The sequence below is a fragment of the Lemur catta genome, chromosome X, assembly GCF_020740605.2.
Source record: "Lemur catta isolate mLemCat1 chromosome X, mLemCat1.pri, whole genome shotgun sequence".
Lineage (NCBI taxonomy): Eukaryota > Metazoa > Chordata > Mammalia > Primates > Lemuridae > Lemur > Lemur catta.
In genome coordinates this window covers 24,699,721-24,715,478 of record NC_059155.1, presented here as the reverse complement: position 1 = coordinate 24,715,478, position 15,758 = coordinate 24,699,721, and the positions used below count along the sequence as shown (strand labels likewise).

The following is a 15,758-nucleotide window of genomic DNA, read 5'->3' as shown; positions in this document are numbered from 1 at the left end:
TTACCTTCACACAAACATGGAAATTTGAACAGATAAGAGCATTCCTCGAAATTTTTCAGATTCTCATGCTTGCTTTGAAATCTACCTCCCTTTTCTCAGACTGAGTTATTCCTTCACACCTAGCTGGGGAAATCTTTTAATCCCAAGCCCCCATCCATTTTTCACATTAATTCAATCTAGTTTTAATACATTTCTTAATTATAATTGCAAAGGCTGTCATAGGGAAGAAACCTGTTAAATCCCTTGGCTAATAAAAAAAAATAGACTGTAAAGTTAAGACTTTATAAAGACAAAGCACATCTAGAGAGTCTGGAGAGGTACTAATTCATAGCACCGTATCCTAATCAAGTGTTTATGTACCTCAGGATGTCACACTTCACGGGGACTTGTCATTTCCAGCAGTATATCTCTTTGGTTGCCTACTTACTGGAAAGTCAATAGGAACACCAAGTTGGTTGTATGCCTGGATTTGGAAGTGATTTATACAACATGCTACATTGTTTTCAAAACCCTAGGGATGCTCTATCTACATCATGCCAAACATGGATGGGAGCACTGAACAATTCATTCAACATCTGAATGTTTCCAGTCATGCATATTGGCTGTCAGGTAGACAGAGACTTTGTCTTGATGATCCTATAATTATAGTTAACCCTATAAAGCCTATATCGCCAGCCCCTATATGGCTAACTCCTCAAAGAAAAAACAGTAAAATTATCTAAAAGCAAAACAAAACAATATTAATATAATAAATCTCCAGCTAAGTTTTGTTCTTTCCTTTGTAATTTAAATGCAAATTTACTGAAGGTGGAGCAATTGTCATTCTTTGATGAGATTCTCTTTTGGTCAAGGATCCTTAACAGTTTACAAATTTGCATTTTGGTCCAAAGTACCTTATGACCTTCAACACAAAGCCATTTGAAGCATAAAACAGAACAACTTGGATCCTAATTGCAAAGTGATTTTCTCAGTATAAAGAAAAATTATTTTCTGACAGTTTGAAGTATTGTCCAATGCCTCTATTCATTCTTGCTCTCAGACAGTTTTCTCTCATTGTCATAGCTCTTCGGGCATGTTGGTATGCACACACTATGAGCTCGCACACCCAGGCTCTCTCACTTAGTATGAATCTCCCTAGCTGGCTTTTCTGAGCTCAGATCCTTTAGAGTAGTTCTTAACATTTTGTTGTTGTTGTTGTTGTTAGTCTCAGATTTCTTTGAGAATCTACTGAAAGCTGTGAGCCCACTCCTTAGAAAAAACATATCACACAAAATTGCATGTGTCACATTTTTCCCTTCCCTTGACTCCCATGCTCTTACCAGCAACCTGTCCCGATAGACGAAGCCCTTTCATAGACTCATGGTTAAGATCCCCTGAATTAGGTTCAAGGAGAAAAGGCAATTCTCCCTTCTCTATTCCAAAACTCCCATGATTGGCCATCAGAGAAATACACTGATTGAATGTACATGATCATTTTGATCTAATTGACAGGTAACTCCCTAACTGTTTGACTAGAGTCAAAACCATCAAACCAGTTTATGTCAACACACATTAGCTGTCATGTTTACTCAGAAACTAATATAGCTCTTATCAGATTCACTTTTTTAAAAAGGCATCTATCCTGATCAGTAGCCTATATGTGTACTGTACGTTGCACATTGTACATATAACTGGTGGATTTACATATTTGCTTTATAACTTTTCCAGATTTAAACTTCCTGGAGAGAAATAAGGTGATTTCATAAGGTGGTGCTGATGAAAGAACCATAATGTTCATTGAATTCTACTGTATTTAGATAAAAACTTCATTTTGTACCAGCTTTTTTTTTGTTAAGATCAATTAATTTAATTGTTCCCCACCCTGTGAAAAGTAGTCATTTTACTCGGTTGAATCATCTGTTTCCTTGGAAACACAGACTAATATAGTCATTATGTTATTGGTTATATTTTAAATTCTGAATGGAGAAGCAATATTGTCAACAGGTTATTATAGACTGGGATAGAAAGCCTTGTAGATCTTGACCCTCTGTCAGGTTATTTATTGTGTAACTTAACTACTCTGTTCTCTACTTCCCTATCTGCAAAAATTGACTTAAAGTTTATATTCGAACATCCTCTTACATGTCTTATACAATTTAACTTATTTTGAGAGCCACAGATATGTATTACTCAGCCGAAAGTTTGATGACATTTTGGCAGGACATATAGTTTGCCCCTAATGGATACTCTTCTAGATTTCCTTCTCTTCCATCCTTTGGTTCCATATTGAGCCACACTGAACAATCCCAGGTGACCCTTGACATTTTGAAGATTGGAAGGCTGTAGATATTTCCTACCTCAGCCCTACTGATCCAAACTTCCCCCAATTGAGCTTCTTCCATCTGACCTCAAAAATAACTTCATTTTCACTGGCTGCCAATCACTTATTTCCTGTAGCTGGTCCCCCATTGGCTGAACAGGGAGGGAAAGGAAAAGTCATTTCTAATGATAATGATATAATATCATTAGAAATCAACCAAGATAAACAATATTATTTCTTGTTATTTAAGTCTGTAGTACCCACTTGCCTGTTTCCCGCAGATTTTATCTGCACACACACACATCTTAGTGCTTCCTTCCAGTGGGAGACTGAAGTAAGATAATAAAGAAGGGAAGCTTATAAGATCATTCAATTAAACCTAAGGGAGCTTCAAAAATATATTCTCTGAGGACATTTTAAAGATAGATTCATTTCTATGTAAGATAGTTTAGGTCCTGGTTTCACTAGAGATTTAGTTGCTATAAAACTTCGTGTATATATATATGTGTATGTGTGTGTGTTTATGTGTGTGTGTATACATATGCATACACACACATTTCTGTAGCACAAAAGTAACATCACAGATTTTTAAGCTTAGCATTAGTAGGATCCATCAGAGTATCAGGTCCAACATTGTGCCCAGTACATGCCTGATAGTTTATCATCTCTGTTTTGTTTGACCCCTTTCAATAATGGGAAACGTAAATACCTCTCGAGACAGCCCGTTGCATCTTTGGACTACTCTGTTAAAGAACTCTTCTTTATATTCAACAAAAATCTGCCTTCATCAAACATCCACTCAGTAGTGGCAAATGTTAGCATCTGAAGTGGCACAGAAGTCACTTCCCTCTTTTACCTGATGAACTTTCACAATTATGAAGACAGCTATTATGGGTTTCTGAGCTTTCTTTCCTCAGTCTAAACATCCCCAAGTCCTTCAACTATTTCTCATTAATTATGATTCTGTTTCTTTTTTTATTATTATGGCCTCAGGGCCACTTTTTGGTTTTATAAAACTATCAGGGATAATTATATAAGTAAAAACAGGAGACACCAGATCAAGTGCTTTGCAAGAATTTAAATTTGTAATGTCCCCTTGCTCCTCTCTCATCTTCTAATTTCACAATTCTATTAGAAAACCCATTAAGCATGACTGGAAATGATTTATTCTTTATAAAAACCTCATGCTGCTATTGTTCAGGATTATGTTATTCTCCAGATATTTATTTTGTCCTTCCTTTAAAAATGAAAGAGAGAAGAAAATAAGAGCCTAGTAAATGCTTCTTGGTACCTTGAGTAATTTGGACTTGATGAATGTCAATGTGACATGAAAATTTCTCTTGAGATTTTACTGTTTCCTTTCCAGGACTGCTTAATATTTCTCACAATGTTCTCTGGACTTGACTCCTATTGTTGACTGGGAATGGAGTAGAACTGGAATAGCACCCATTTAGGGAAAGTTAGCATGCTGAGAGGCAGTAGAATTTATAAAGCCTTTTGCTGAAGGAATAAATGGAACCTGGGCTTTGAGAGCTCTGCTAATAGCTGAGAAATAGTCATGAATCCATTCTCTTGTCAGCAGCACTGAAGCTACAAATACTAGAAACACTACATGTAGATGAAAGAGGTGGCTACCTCCCCACTTTGATCTCATGTATTAGCAGTGGCACTCACAGATATGAGGTATGAGATAAGAGATATGTCAGTTGCTAGCTAGACATACCTCAAAGGCTCTCTGTACTTCACTTAAAAACATCTTCGCTGGCCTTCCACAGTGCCCAAATCTCCACTGTAAGAAATGTGTTCCTTTGAGTTAAGACATTGCTTCTGTAAGTGTCTTCAACACTAGAACCTCTTTTAAAATCAAGCTAAAAGCCTCCATGAGTCCCTCGACCTGGATTCATTTATCAGCTTGCCTCTCAAAGGGACTGCTAGCTGAACACAGGGCCCTAAAACACAAGACAGATAAGTTGAGATAAAGGCAAGGAATAGAACCAGAGTGTGGGAGAAGGTAGTCTTGGATAAGGGTTGCTAGAGTTAGAAGCTCTAAGAAGTTAGTGGCAGGCAGAAGTGGGCACTGGATATTCAAAGGAAGAAGGCAATGGAGAGATGAGCAGAAAGGGCAGTCCATTCTTCAGCATCAAATATTTCTGGCCAAGAATAAGGAAAGACGCTCTGAACAGCATGAAGAACAAGTAAAGCGCTGCAGACACCATGGAGCATGCCAAACTCCCATGACACCAGGTCACTACACAACACTGCAAAGTTCTCATATCCCCTCTTTTCTATACCTCACCTCACAAAAATATAAAAAGAACAGACATGACATTATGTTAAGTGAAAGAAGCCAGACACAAAAGGACAAATATTGAATGGTCAGTTCCATTTATATGAAATGTCTAAAAGAGGCAAATCTGTAGAAACAGAAAGCAGATTGTGGTTGCCTGGGGCTGAGGGAGGGAGGGGAGAATGGAAAGTGACTGCTAATAGGTACCAAGTTTCTTCATGGGGTGATGAAAATGTTCTGGAATTGGATGATGGTAATGGTTGCACAACTCTCTGAATATACTGGAAACTGCTGAATTGTACGTTTTAGAAGGGTGAATTTTATGGTATATAAATCATATCTCAATAATTTTCTTTTAAATTAAAAAAGAAGAGTAAATGGCCCTTTTCATCATCTGGCTGTAGAGAAAATCAAAGAGCAACTTAAAGACCCTATCACTGGGAGCATTTCTTACTCTAAAAAGACTTGAAATCCCATTCCTTTCTCCTCCTAACTCATGGCAAGCTTCAATTTGGTCCATTGCCAGGTGGCAGGGCCCACGGATGGGCCCAGGCCCTTGTGAAGAGCTCACACACTGGCACCTCAGCATGTAGTCACTTGCCAGCTAAACAGCAGACCAACTTTGGTGGTGGCTCAGTCCTAAATCCTTAACTAAAAGTAATTCTGAGACAGAACAAGGTCACACACTGGAAATAAATTCCGTCATTTTCACTTCCTCCCTCTGAGATGTTAATGAGAGAAGCTGCTCTGCATAATATGGGACATCTTTCCAAATTCACAGTGACATTATTAGCAGAATCAGAAGCAGCTGCAAGAAAGTCAAACCATCCCCCTTCCCTCTCCTTGCCATCACCTAAGAATTTCAAAGCCTTTCGTAGCCACACAAATGGCTCTATACCATGAGAATCTGTTGTGGATGAAACCGTATTTTAATGAGGTCCTTCTAGTACTTTCACAACTAAAGTTCCTTCAGGAAGATCAACTATGTTACAGTGATTAAAGCCAGCCTCAAGCACGCTCACCCTATAATTTAGAGGCCACAAAAACAGGCCAGTATCTAGAGACAAAGAAATTGAAAGAGGTGCAAATGCCTCAGGCTAGGTTTCTAATCAGAGCTCCCCATCCTTACCAGCTGACCTTTGTTTCAACCCACAAGATACCTACCCTTTTGAGATGGGCCAAGGACACAGAAAAGTCAGTAGACTTTGACCTGTGGCCCAACTAGTAAAATCCTAGAAAGGTTCTTTTTAAAAACAGTTGAATTAGTTGTAGCAGATAGCTTCAGGTGAAATAATTCTGTGTCTTTTCTTCTTCCCTGACATTCCAAAGAATAAGAATATTTTCTAGTTTAGATAAAAAGATTTGTTATCTTCACGTTTTCAAAATGACAGAAGGGCCAGATTTAAAAGGATTTTAAAATTGAAATGACTATTTCACAGATGATTATAGCCTTTTAATCCCAGGCAGACTTGACCCAAAGTCAGGCCTGTACACAGAAGCCTCATACTGGGTCCCAGAGAGAAATGCCCTAGGCAATACCCTGGGCCAAGAGGCTTATAGATCAGGAGCTGCTAAAGTGCTCTGCTTCTTCTGGCCTGACAGTTCTGTTTTTCCCACTCCAGTTGCCCCCTTAGAACATGGATGACTGGAAGACACAGGCCCTAATAGTTGATGTACACAATGTTTTGTTGAAACTGTTTTGATGCAGCAGTTTTGATGCCAGAGACATTCTGTCATGAGAAACCCTCATACTTTCAACTTGTTAAGAAGCTTTTTAGTATTGTAAAGGAATGTGCACAATAGATGTCCCTATCTTATCTCTGAGGTCAGATAAGTGGTGTAGGGTTAGGATTGGAATGTCTGTCCAACACATGACTTGATAATAAAACACGGTGATTTTACATTTTGATAGGGTGTCATGACTATCAAAACAAAGCCTAGAATGGTCAGCCCCTCTGCAGGGACTGCTTCTTCAACCCCTAGCTCAGTGGTTCTTAAGCCTTACTTTGCATCAGAATCACCAGCTGAATTTGTTAAAAATAAAGTTCCCAGGACCCATCCCCACCTTGAAATTTTGATTCAGCAGGACTGAGGAGAGCCCCAGGAAACTGCACATGTGCAAGAATCTAAGTGATTCTGATATAGGTGGCTGAGAGAGAACCTTTTGAAAATCTGCCTTAGAACTTTGCCCATCCACTGAGCAAAATATACAATCACCTTGACACCATCTTAGAAGGAGAAGCCTGGAGGGAGGGATTGGGTCAACTTTGGCTTGCACGTCTGACTAAGTGATCCCTGTGGAGTCTCTCTAATAGCCGCAATCTGAGTTAGGAATCAGTGTGTCTGGTTAGATTTGGCTTGTTGAATGATACTGATTATTCTCTATTTGCTTTTACTTGCTACTCGTGGATACCTTATGCACGCTAGAAACAGAGATACCAGACATAGGTAAGCAAATCACATGGGCAGCTGCCTAATGCCCTCTTTTGCCTAAGAGACCACCTCCTAATAATGTGCTAACAGGGAAATTTTGCTTCTTAAATAAGGTTAAAGGAATAGTGTGAATGTGAATTTGGAAATTATGACTCAGGTAAGTGTCTTCCAAAAGAAGAGGAGTACACTAAGTAGGAATTTGTTTGAGGATCAGAACATACTGAAAAGAAAACAAGATGAGTGAAAGCAGGAAGTTCAGTACTTAATGGGAAAGCAAGGCCTTAATTCTCATTATGTTTCCCTAAGGTGATATCACAAATGAGTCTGTAAATTCAAATAGATTTGATGTTTTCAAATTGCAGGTAGAAAGAGAGGTAACATAGCAATATTCCTAGATCCAGAAATATAGCTGACAAGTGTACTAAGAGACAGTAAACATGATGACATTCTTTAATGAGATATTTTTTTCTTTTATGTGACCTCATGGTTTCTATTTCTTTCCACCAAAAAGAAGTAACAGGAAATCTCTAAACTGACCATTTACAGACAATAGCACATAGCTCTGAAATTAATCATAATGAGTATTTCTATTCAATTTGTTTATGCATTACACTTGTCAAAACTATTCTAAATTACCTGAAATTGCAAAGGAGAAAATTGATTTTGTTCACTCCTGAATGCCAATTGTCATCAAAATGCCACTAGTAGGGTTTTTAATTTGGATTTCGTTTGGGAGATGCCACTTCCTAAATGCCAGTACAGAAGATCGGCCTTGCTACTTTGGCATAACTGATTCCTTAAGCAAATTAACTTGGTTGTCAAATTGCTTACTGGTAAAGTGTTGCACAGTATTAATTATAAGCATTAATTGCCCATTTAACAATCCATGTGATTTTAACTAGCATGAATGAAGTGATCTTTGTTAAGTTGAAGGGCATTGCTTGAATGTAAAACTAACCAGAAGGTGACAGTAAGTCCAACACCCAAGTTATAAAAGAAATCTTCACATATCTCAAATTGCAGCTTGCATTTAGACACAAGGGATTAAAACAAATTGGAACGTAGTCCAGTGGTTTTTCTTTCTCAAGTATAGCATGTTTTCAAAAAGTAGAAAGAAATCAGTCTCAAAAGAGCTGAAGAGCGCTTGGGAAATAGCATGAAATGGCAAATTACATATTGATATAAGGGACATTCCTGACTGCTGGCTGTCAAGAAAATAACATTAATCAGATTTGAATTTGGTATGTTGGGATATTCCATCTTCTAAAGGCCAGTACACAACATTTGAGAACAGCCGAGCTGAACAAAAGGTAGGAACACTGATTTGTTTTGCCACCTTCAGGACAAGAGTATTCTGATGGCATTTTTCATACACAGTCACATATGATATAATCTAATCTTAGTCCGGGCCCAAACTTGTTAGTGACCCTGGGCAAGCTCCCTGTGTGTCTGGGTTTCCCCAGCTGAGATTTGAGGAGAATGCTAATTCTAACTTCCCTCACAGGCACATTGGGGTTATTCAATAATGAATGAATGTAATGCATTCCAAAGTACTTTTGTGCGAATAACATTTCTCTTGGAAAAATAGCCTATGGACTCTTCCTAAACAAAGCATGATTAATCTGGCTCAACTGAAACTTCACAAACTGGCTACCAAAGTATTGAAGGTTGTTTCAGTGAAGGGTTGTGACCCCTTCTATATTCTAGAAAGATCTAAGTTCATTGAAGAAATTTATTATGAGGACAAAAATTCAACTAAATATTTTAAAACTTTTACTCAAACCACCTATTGAAGCAGTCTTTGCTACAGAGATGCCTTGTCTGGTATGACTGCCAAATCAATTCTGGAGTCTGTTGGGGCCCTTTACAGTTTATTTGCAGCACCTGTCATGGTGATTCCAGGGTTGAAGGTGTCCCTGGAATCTACTGGATTCTCTTATTTGATGAAGGTAAGTAGAAAAAAGTCAAGTATTCCAATTGGACCTGATTTTTTCCCAATTACAATTATAAACTGATTCTCAAATTAGTATTTGCCAGACTTATTATTAACATATATAAATATGCTTAGAGAGCCAATAAAATTACAAATACAATTAATAGCATGCCAGTCTTTAAAGGTATCTTAATTGTTCTGATGATCCTCTCCCTTCCATTTTGTTTGGCTAAGTCCTAAGGCCTGACATTCCAAAGTCCTAAGGCCTGAACTCTTTTGTGTCTTAGTTTCATGTCCTGCAATTCAATTTAGTTCAGTGCTTAATTGAACATCAACCGTGTCAGGCACTCTCTTGGCACTGAGAGTAGACAGATGAATATGGTTCCTGCCTACAGAGAGCTTACAGTGTAGTTGGAGAGAGAGATATGTAAAAATAAATAAATAAATAAATAAATAATGCTCACATGCAGCACCCATATCTTGGTTTCTAATACCATTCTCCAGTAAAAGGAACCAGGGTTCCTTGGAGACACAGCTGATTCTAGGATTGGGGCAGAGAGTATACAAGATGAGACTGGAGCATCTTGTAATGCCAGAGAAAAAGAAGGGCTAAAAAACAACCCACCTTGATGGGGGCATGGCAAAGGGGCACATAAGCCAGTAGAAAGAGTTCCTAATGGCTAATGCTAGAACAATTTGAGCAACAAAATAAAGTTACATTGGTTTTAATGCAAGGTATAAGGTAAATATCTATGAGTCCATACTGATATAAATAAATGGTTAAATTCATAAATAAATATAGAAGAGATAAAGCTTCCATTCATAAGAATTCCAAATAATTTATGTAGCTACTTCACCCTCAAGGAGGTGGAGCATAACTCCCTACTCCTTAAGTATTGGCTGCGCACAGTTACTTCCTTCCAAAGAGTAAAATGTGGAAAGTGGGGGAGAATGAGTAACTTACCAATGGGAAAACCTGACAAATGCTATTTCAGCCAGGTGATAGAGGTCAACCCCATCAATGATATGTCATGTTGATAGTATGTACCCTTGATATGATTTGATCAGAATGCCACTTTACTTCTGTGGTCTTCCTTCCAAAAGCTCATAACCCCTGTCTAACTATGAGAAAAAAAATCAGACATTCCCATCAAGGGTATCCTACAAAATACCTGACCACTACTCCTCAAAACTGTTAAGGTCATCAAAAACAAGAAAAGTCTGAGAAACTATCACAGCCCAGAAGAGCCTAAGAAGACAATGACGACTAAATAAAATGTGGTATCCTGGATGGGATCCTGGAACAGAAAAAGGACATTAGGTAAAACTAAGGAAGTCTGAATAAAGTATGGACTTTAGTTAATAATTTTAAACAATACTGCTAATACAATACAATAGGTGCTGCAAGTCACAAGTCCCTCCTCTCTATTCATTTCTCTCCCTCTCTACTTCTCCTATCATAACACTTGGACCTATGGCAGTCATACCCTATCTACTTATCTCTCTCCCACTAGACTGTGAGTATCTTTAAAAAAGGGGCTATATCTTGCATACAAGATGCAGCAGGTCTCCAGACCATAGAACAGTTCTTAGGCACATTGTAAGCACTAAGTAAATGCTTTATAATGAATTAATAAACAAATGCATAATACAGAAATGGTACCAAGGATGGAGTTCAGATGAGAGATGATGGGGCCTTAGACTAATGACATCAGAGATAAAGAGAAGTGGGCAGACTGGAGAAGAATTTAGGAAGTAGAATCATAAAAACATGATATTTCACTGGATGTGGGGAATGATGGAAAGAAGGAGGTAGAAAAGAATGGCTTCTGGTTTCTGGCTTTGACAACTGGGTAGAGATACATAAGACAAAGTTGCACTCCTCCAATCTCTCATGGTTTATTGGGGGCATGGATACAAACACATAAATAATTTAATAGAATATGTAATTCCCAGAAGAGAGGTAAGCATGATGCAGATAACCCAGACTAGAGATTTAGGGAAGGCTTCCTTCAGGAGACAATGCCTGAGTAAAGCCTCGAAAGGCGGAATTAAGTGAAGAAAGGCTTGTATACCACACCAAGGCACATTAAAAGGTTTTTAAAGATGGAAGTCAAATAATCAGAATAACCCTGAGGCAGTGTGGGGAGAAATGGATTTAAGATTTCAAAAACACCTCCTATGTGCCAGAAGATAGAAAGTATCCCAGACCAGAGATGATGAAAGTTAGAATTAATGTAATGGCAGAGGGATGGAAGAAGAGAATGGTGCTGAAAGCTAGTTTACAACTGCATGTGGAGAGAAAAGGAGAAATCAGGGACAACTCCCAGGTTTGGGGCTTGGAAGATGTCAGTATTACGTGGACTTTAGGTTGAAATAAAATATCCCCCAAACCAAAGTTCCTGTAGCCATTGAAAAAATAAATTAAATAAGGAAGAATCAAAATTAATGAACGAGCTCAGCCATCTATGCCGATAAAAATAACACAAGATCCCATGTGAATATGTAATTGAAGTTCCAGGAAGGCCAAAATCTAATCAAGTTAACTTTAGTGTTACCTTTAGGAGGTATGGCTGTGTGATCACACAATCATGTGATTGTGATTATAACTAAAAAAATGGTTAAATATAATCAGTTCTATTATGTCCTGAAGGAAGAAAAACTAAATTAGAGAAGTGTGGTGGTCAGCTGAAAAAAGGAAGCTTGGAGAGAAAAGGTTTGGCAGTGTTTCTCCAGCACAGCTCTCCCTCAGTGACACTTCTCAAGCTCTGAACATGCCTTTCAGTTGACAACAGAAGCCTTGGAGGATAGTAGTGTCCCCAAGTGAGATAGGAAGCCCAGGAGAGAATGAGTAGATTTATGAGGTACGGAGAAGGCAGGAAAAGAAAATAACTTCTGTTTTGGATTTGTTGTGTTTGACGTGGCAGTGAGACACCCAGGCAGTCATCTAGTAGGTAATTGGATAAGTGGGTATGAAAAGTATGAGAAAAGTGATCTCCTGGGATTTTCTATCTTCTGTTTCTTCCTACCCCCAAATGGATGGTATTGAAATGTCAGCATCATTATAGGTTAGCAGTACACACTGGATTTTTTTCATACCTAAACCCATTACTAGAAAAACAAAGAAGTATTCATCCCCTTGGTACATTAGAAGGAAGATAGATGAATCTGTTCATCTGTTTAGAAATTTTTCTATTTGTGACAAAAGGCAGCCCCCAGGGGATGCATGTTGAAAAAACTGCTTTTAGTAACTTTCCTTTTCTCTTCCTTAGCACAAGTCCTGCTCACAAATACTATCTGGCTATGGACCCTGTGTCTGAATCACTCTATTTATCAGACACCAATACTCGAAAAGTCTACAAGTTGAAATCTCTTGTGGAAACAAAAGATCTGTCCAAGAATTTTGAAGTGGTGGCTGGAACTGGTGATCAGTGCCTTCCCTTTGACCAGAGTCACTGTGGAGACGGTGGGAGAGCATCGGAAGCTTCACTGAACAGCCCCCGAGGTAAAAAAAAAAAAAAAAATCATTCTTTGGTCATCTGAAGATTTCATTTGACTTCACAAAATCCTGAGACTGTTGCCACACTGTAGTCCAACCATCCATTTCCATATTTTGCCTCAGACATACATCTTCTCTGAAGTCTATCCCAGAAGATAGGCATATCCAAGATGAATTTTTAGCCAATATGCATTAGTATGGTCATAATGTTATTAAAAGATTCAAATGCTTTCTTTCTGGTACACAAATAAGTATTGTCTAGAGCCCTCTGAGGGCCTCCCTAACACCCCAACCTTCTGGAAACCCCCTACAGTCCAGCAACTGAAGGGTTAACCTGGCCCAGGGCAGGACCTCCAGGCTCCTGCTTTACCTCTGGCCTGCCTGGTTGGGATTAGGTCTGCACTCCCCTTCTACCACTGTCAAATATGTAGAATAGCTCACAGACCCTAAACATTCCTGGCTTTTGCTTAACAACCTTTAATGAACCTTTCTTCCATTAATTTATTGAAATTATCCTTGAAACTACTTATATTTTCAATTTATAGTACCTCTAGGAAAACACATTCCAATTTTTTTTCTGTTGCTTTGTTTCGTTTTTGTTTTTGTTTTTTGGGTTTTTTTTGTTTTTGGGGTTTTTTATTTATTTTTTTTTTTTTTGAGACAGAGTCTCACTCTGTTGCCGGGGCTAGAGTGCCATGTCATCAGCCTCGCTCACAGCAACCTGAAACTCCTGGGCTCGAGCAATCCTCCTGCCTCAGCCTCCCGAGTAGCTGGGACTACAGGCGTGTGCCACCATGCCCAGCTAATTTTTTTTGTATATATATGTTTAGCTGTCCAGATAATTTCTTTCTATTTTTAGTAGAGATGGGGTCTCGCTCTTGCTCAGGCTGGCCTCGAACTCCTGATGAGCGATCCACCCGCCTCGGCCTGCCAGAGTGCTAGGATTACAGGCATGAGCCACTGTGCCCGGCCTTTTCTGTTGCTTTGTGTGAGAGCTTGATCTTACTTTTATTTGTCCTAAATTTACTTCTCAGTCTTCAAGGACCAATCCTCAATTTGATTGCCCAGGATTTAGTGAACAAATCTGTGTCTCCTAATTAATTTCATGATTTTATAGACTTGGATCATATGCCCATCTTAGACCACTTAGCTGAATGAAGGACAGTCAACTTTTAAGTCTGTCATCATATATCATCTACCCTATGTCCTTAATTATTTAGTCACCCTTCTCTATTTCTGCTCCAGGATATCTCTGTGTGTGTGTGTGGTTGCGTGTGCATGCATTTATGTTTGTGGGTTTTACAAAGTATATTTTGCTAGGTTTTATGAAGCCAATGTGCTTTTTAAAATTATTAAACAAATAGCACCCATTTGTTGCAGAAAAATTAGAAAAGAGAGAACAAAAAATTTAATTAAAATCACCCATAAGCCTACCACATATAGAAAACCTCTGTTAACATTTTAGTATTTATCCTTCCAGACTTTTTTCTGTGCATATCATATATTTTAGTTCTTTAAGAGTGAAATCGTATCATACAATGCTGTTCTATAACCTGCTTTTCACACTTAATGTACTATGAACATCTTTCCATGCCAATAAATATAGTGAGGTCAATGTGTTTAATTTGTTAGATGGTCACTTATTTCAGATTTTAAGAGGGTACTCTTTAGCCGTTTGACATTTGCCATATTGGGATTAAATTCCAACTACTATCAGAGTTTAAAGCCTTCACTTTCTTCAAGGCCTTTTGTCTTTCAAAAAGCCCCTCTGGCTAACCCCAGCCCATTAAATCTGAATTTATTTAACAGGGTCTACACTGCCCAATTATCACTTGATTGTATTTGCCTTATTTTGCTTTCCAGTGCTTTCATGAGTAGGAGATTTTTTTTCTACTGAAGTAAGTTACTTGAGATAAGAAACCACATCTAATATTTTGGAATCTTCTCTACCTCCCCACCAATTTCTAGCACAGTGCGGGATCCACCACACATGCTTATTGTGTAATTGATCAATTAATTCTTATCTCTGCCAAGAATTCCTAAAAGGAATTTCAATGGTGTTTAAAGGGGGTGACTTTTTGCCCCTAAGGGAACATAAGCTCCTCTCCCCAAGTATTATGGTAAAAAGTGTTTCTTTTTTTTTCCTCTTTTCCAGCTCTCATTTCTTGTACATAGTAGGTCCACAATAAATATTTAATGAGTGAATGAATAACTCAGGTGCAACATATAATCAGCTCATGTTTCAGGAAAATACATCAGGCGAGGTCCCACCTTTACACAGGCTAAAAACTCTTCTGGGTATTATAAGGATTTCTGCATAAGAAACAGGGAGGAATCAAGCTTGTATCGTGCCTAAATTGGCATCCTCCTGAGTTGCTGCTAGTTTGAAAACCACGCACCTCACCTACCACATTCAACCTGCCACATAGAGAAGGAATATCCTGGCTTTTCCAATTAAATCATCGGTTTACTGCAGTTTTGTGTGTTGTTTTTTTTATTTGTTTCTTTCTTTCTTTCTTTTTTGCTTGGAAAGCAGCAATAATAGAGTCCTGATAAACAGAATTTACATGAACTCTTGAAGCATCAGTAGTGAGCGTGCTAAAATTTATATGTCTGTTAAAGCTAATATTAAACAAAGTTTTTCTTCTTGTCATAGCTACTAGTACACTTTCCTTTGACTTGATTTTACTCATAATTCTGTCCAAGAGTAGCCTTTCCCATAATCTGGCACACTTTATTCATTCCAAGGCAATGAGAGGCCCTAAGAACATCTAGCCCAGGCAGAATTTCTAATCCATCCAGGACAGGTTTCACATAACTTTTCCTGAAGTTGGTATTGTCAACATCTGCTTTGATCCCAGTGAGTGACCTAGAATTCTTAAAGGAGTGGGATGTGTGGTTCATACTAGGTATGAACTACCTCTCCTTCAACCATGCTAACGTTTGAAGACCCCGTTAGAGCTCTTTATAATAATCACTCAGATGGCAAAACCTATGTCCAGGCATCAGTTGCTTTGAAAATGCTGGTCAGATCACTTAGGTGCCTAGCTATGGCACCTGTCTCCATGCTAAATATAGTTGGCACTCACCCTTGTCAGTGAATCAGAAGTGAGGTTCTCATTATATGGAATGCTGCAGGGCAGTTTCATAGACTTCTGTAAAAGGAAAAATCATGCAAGAAGCTATTAAATCACAGTGTGCAAATTGAGAGGAGAGTATTGCTAATTGCTAATTTTATCTTTGAGGTTCTGCTACAGATTCTTTGTCTCTCAAGAAAGCCCAATTTGTTTGTTTTTTTTGCTTTTCA

The 15,758-nt window shown here is 38.3% G+C and overlaps 1 protein-coding gene across 1 annotated transcript in view; it reads left to right on the top strand.

Moving 5' to 3' along the window:
* The window catches only part of TENM1 (teneurin transmembrane protein 1), a 523,494-nt gene that overhangs the window by 417,570 nt on the left and 90,166 nt on the right, over positions 1–15,758 (top strand). The window contains exons 21-22 of the mRNA XM_045538891.1: positions 7,014–7,034; positions 12,225–12,457. Of these exons, the coding sequence (XP_045394847.1) occupies positions 7,014–7,034; positions 12,225–12,457 (254 nt within the window). The remainder of the gene's footprint in view (positions 1–7,013; positions 7,035–12,224; positions 12,458–15,758) is intronic.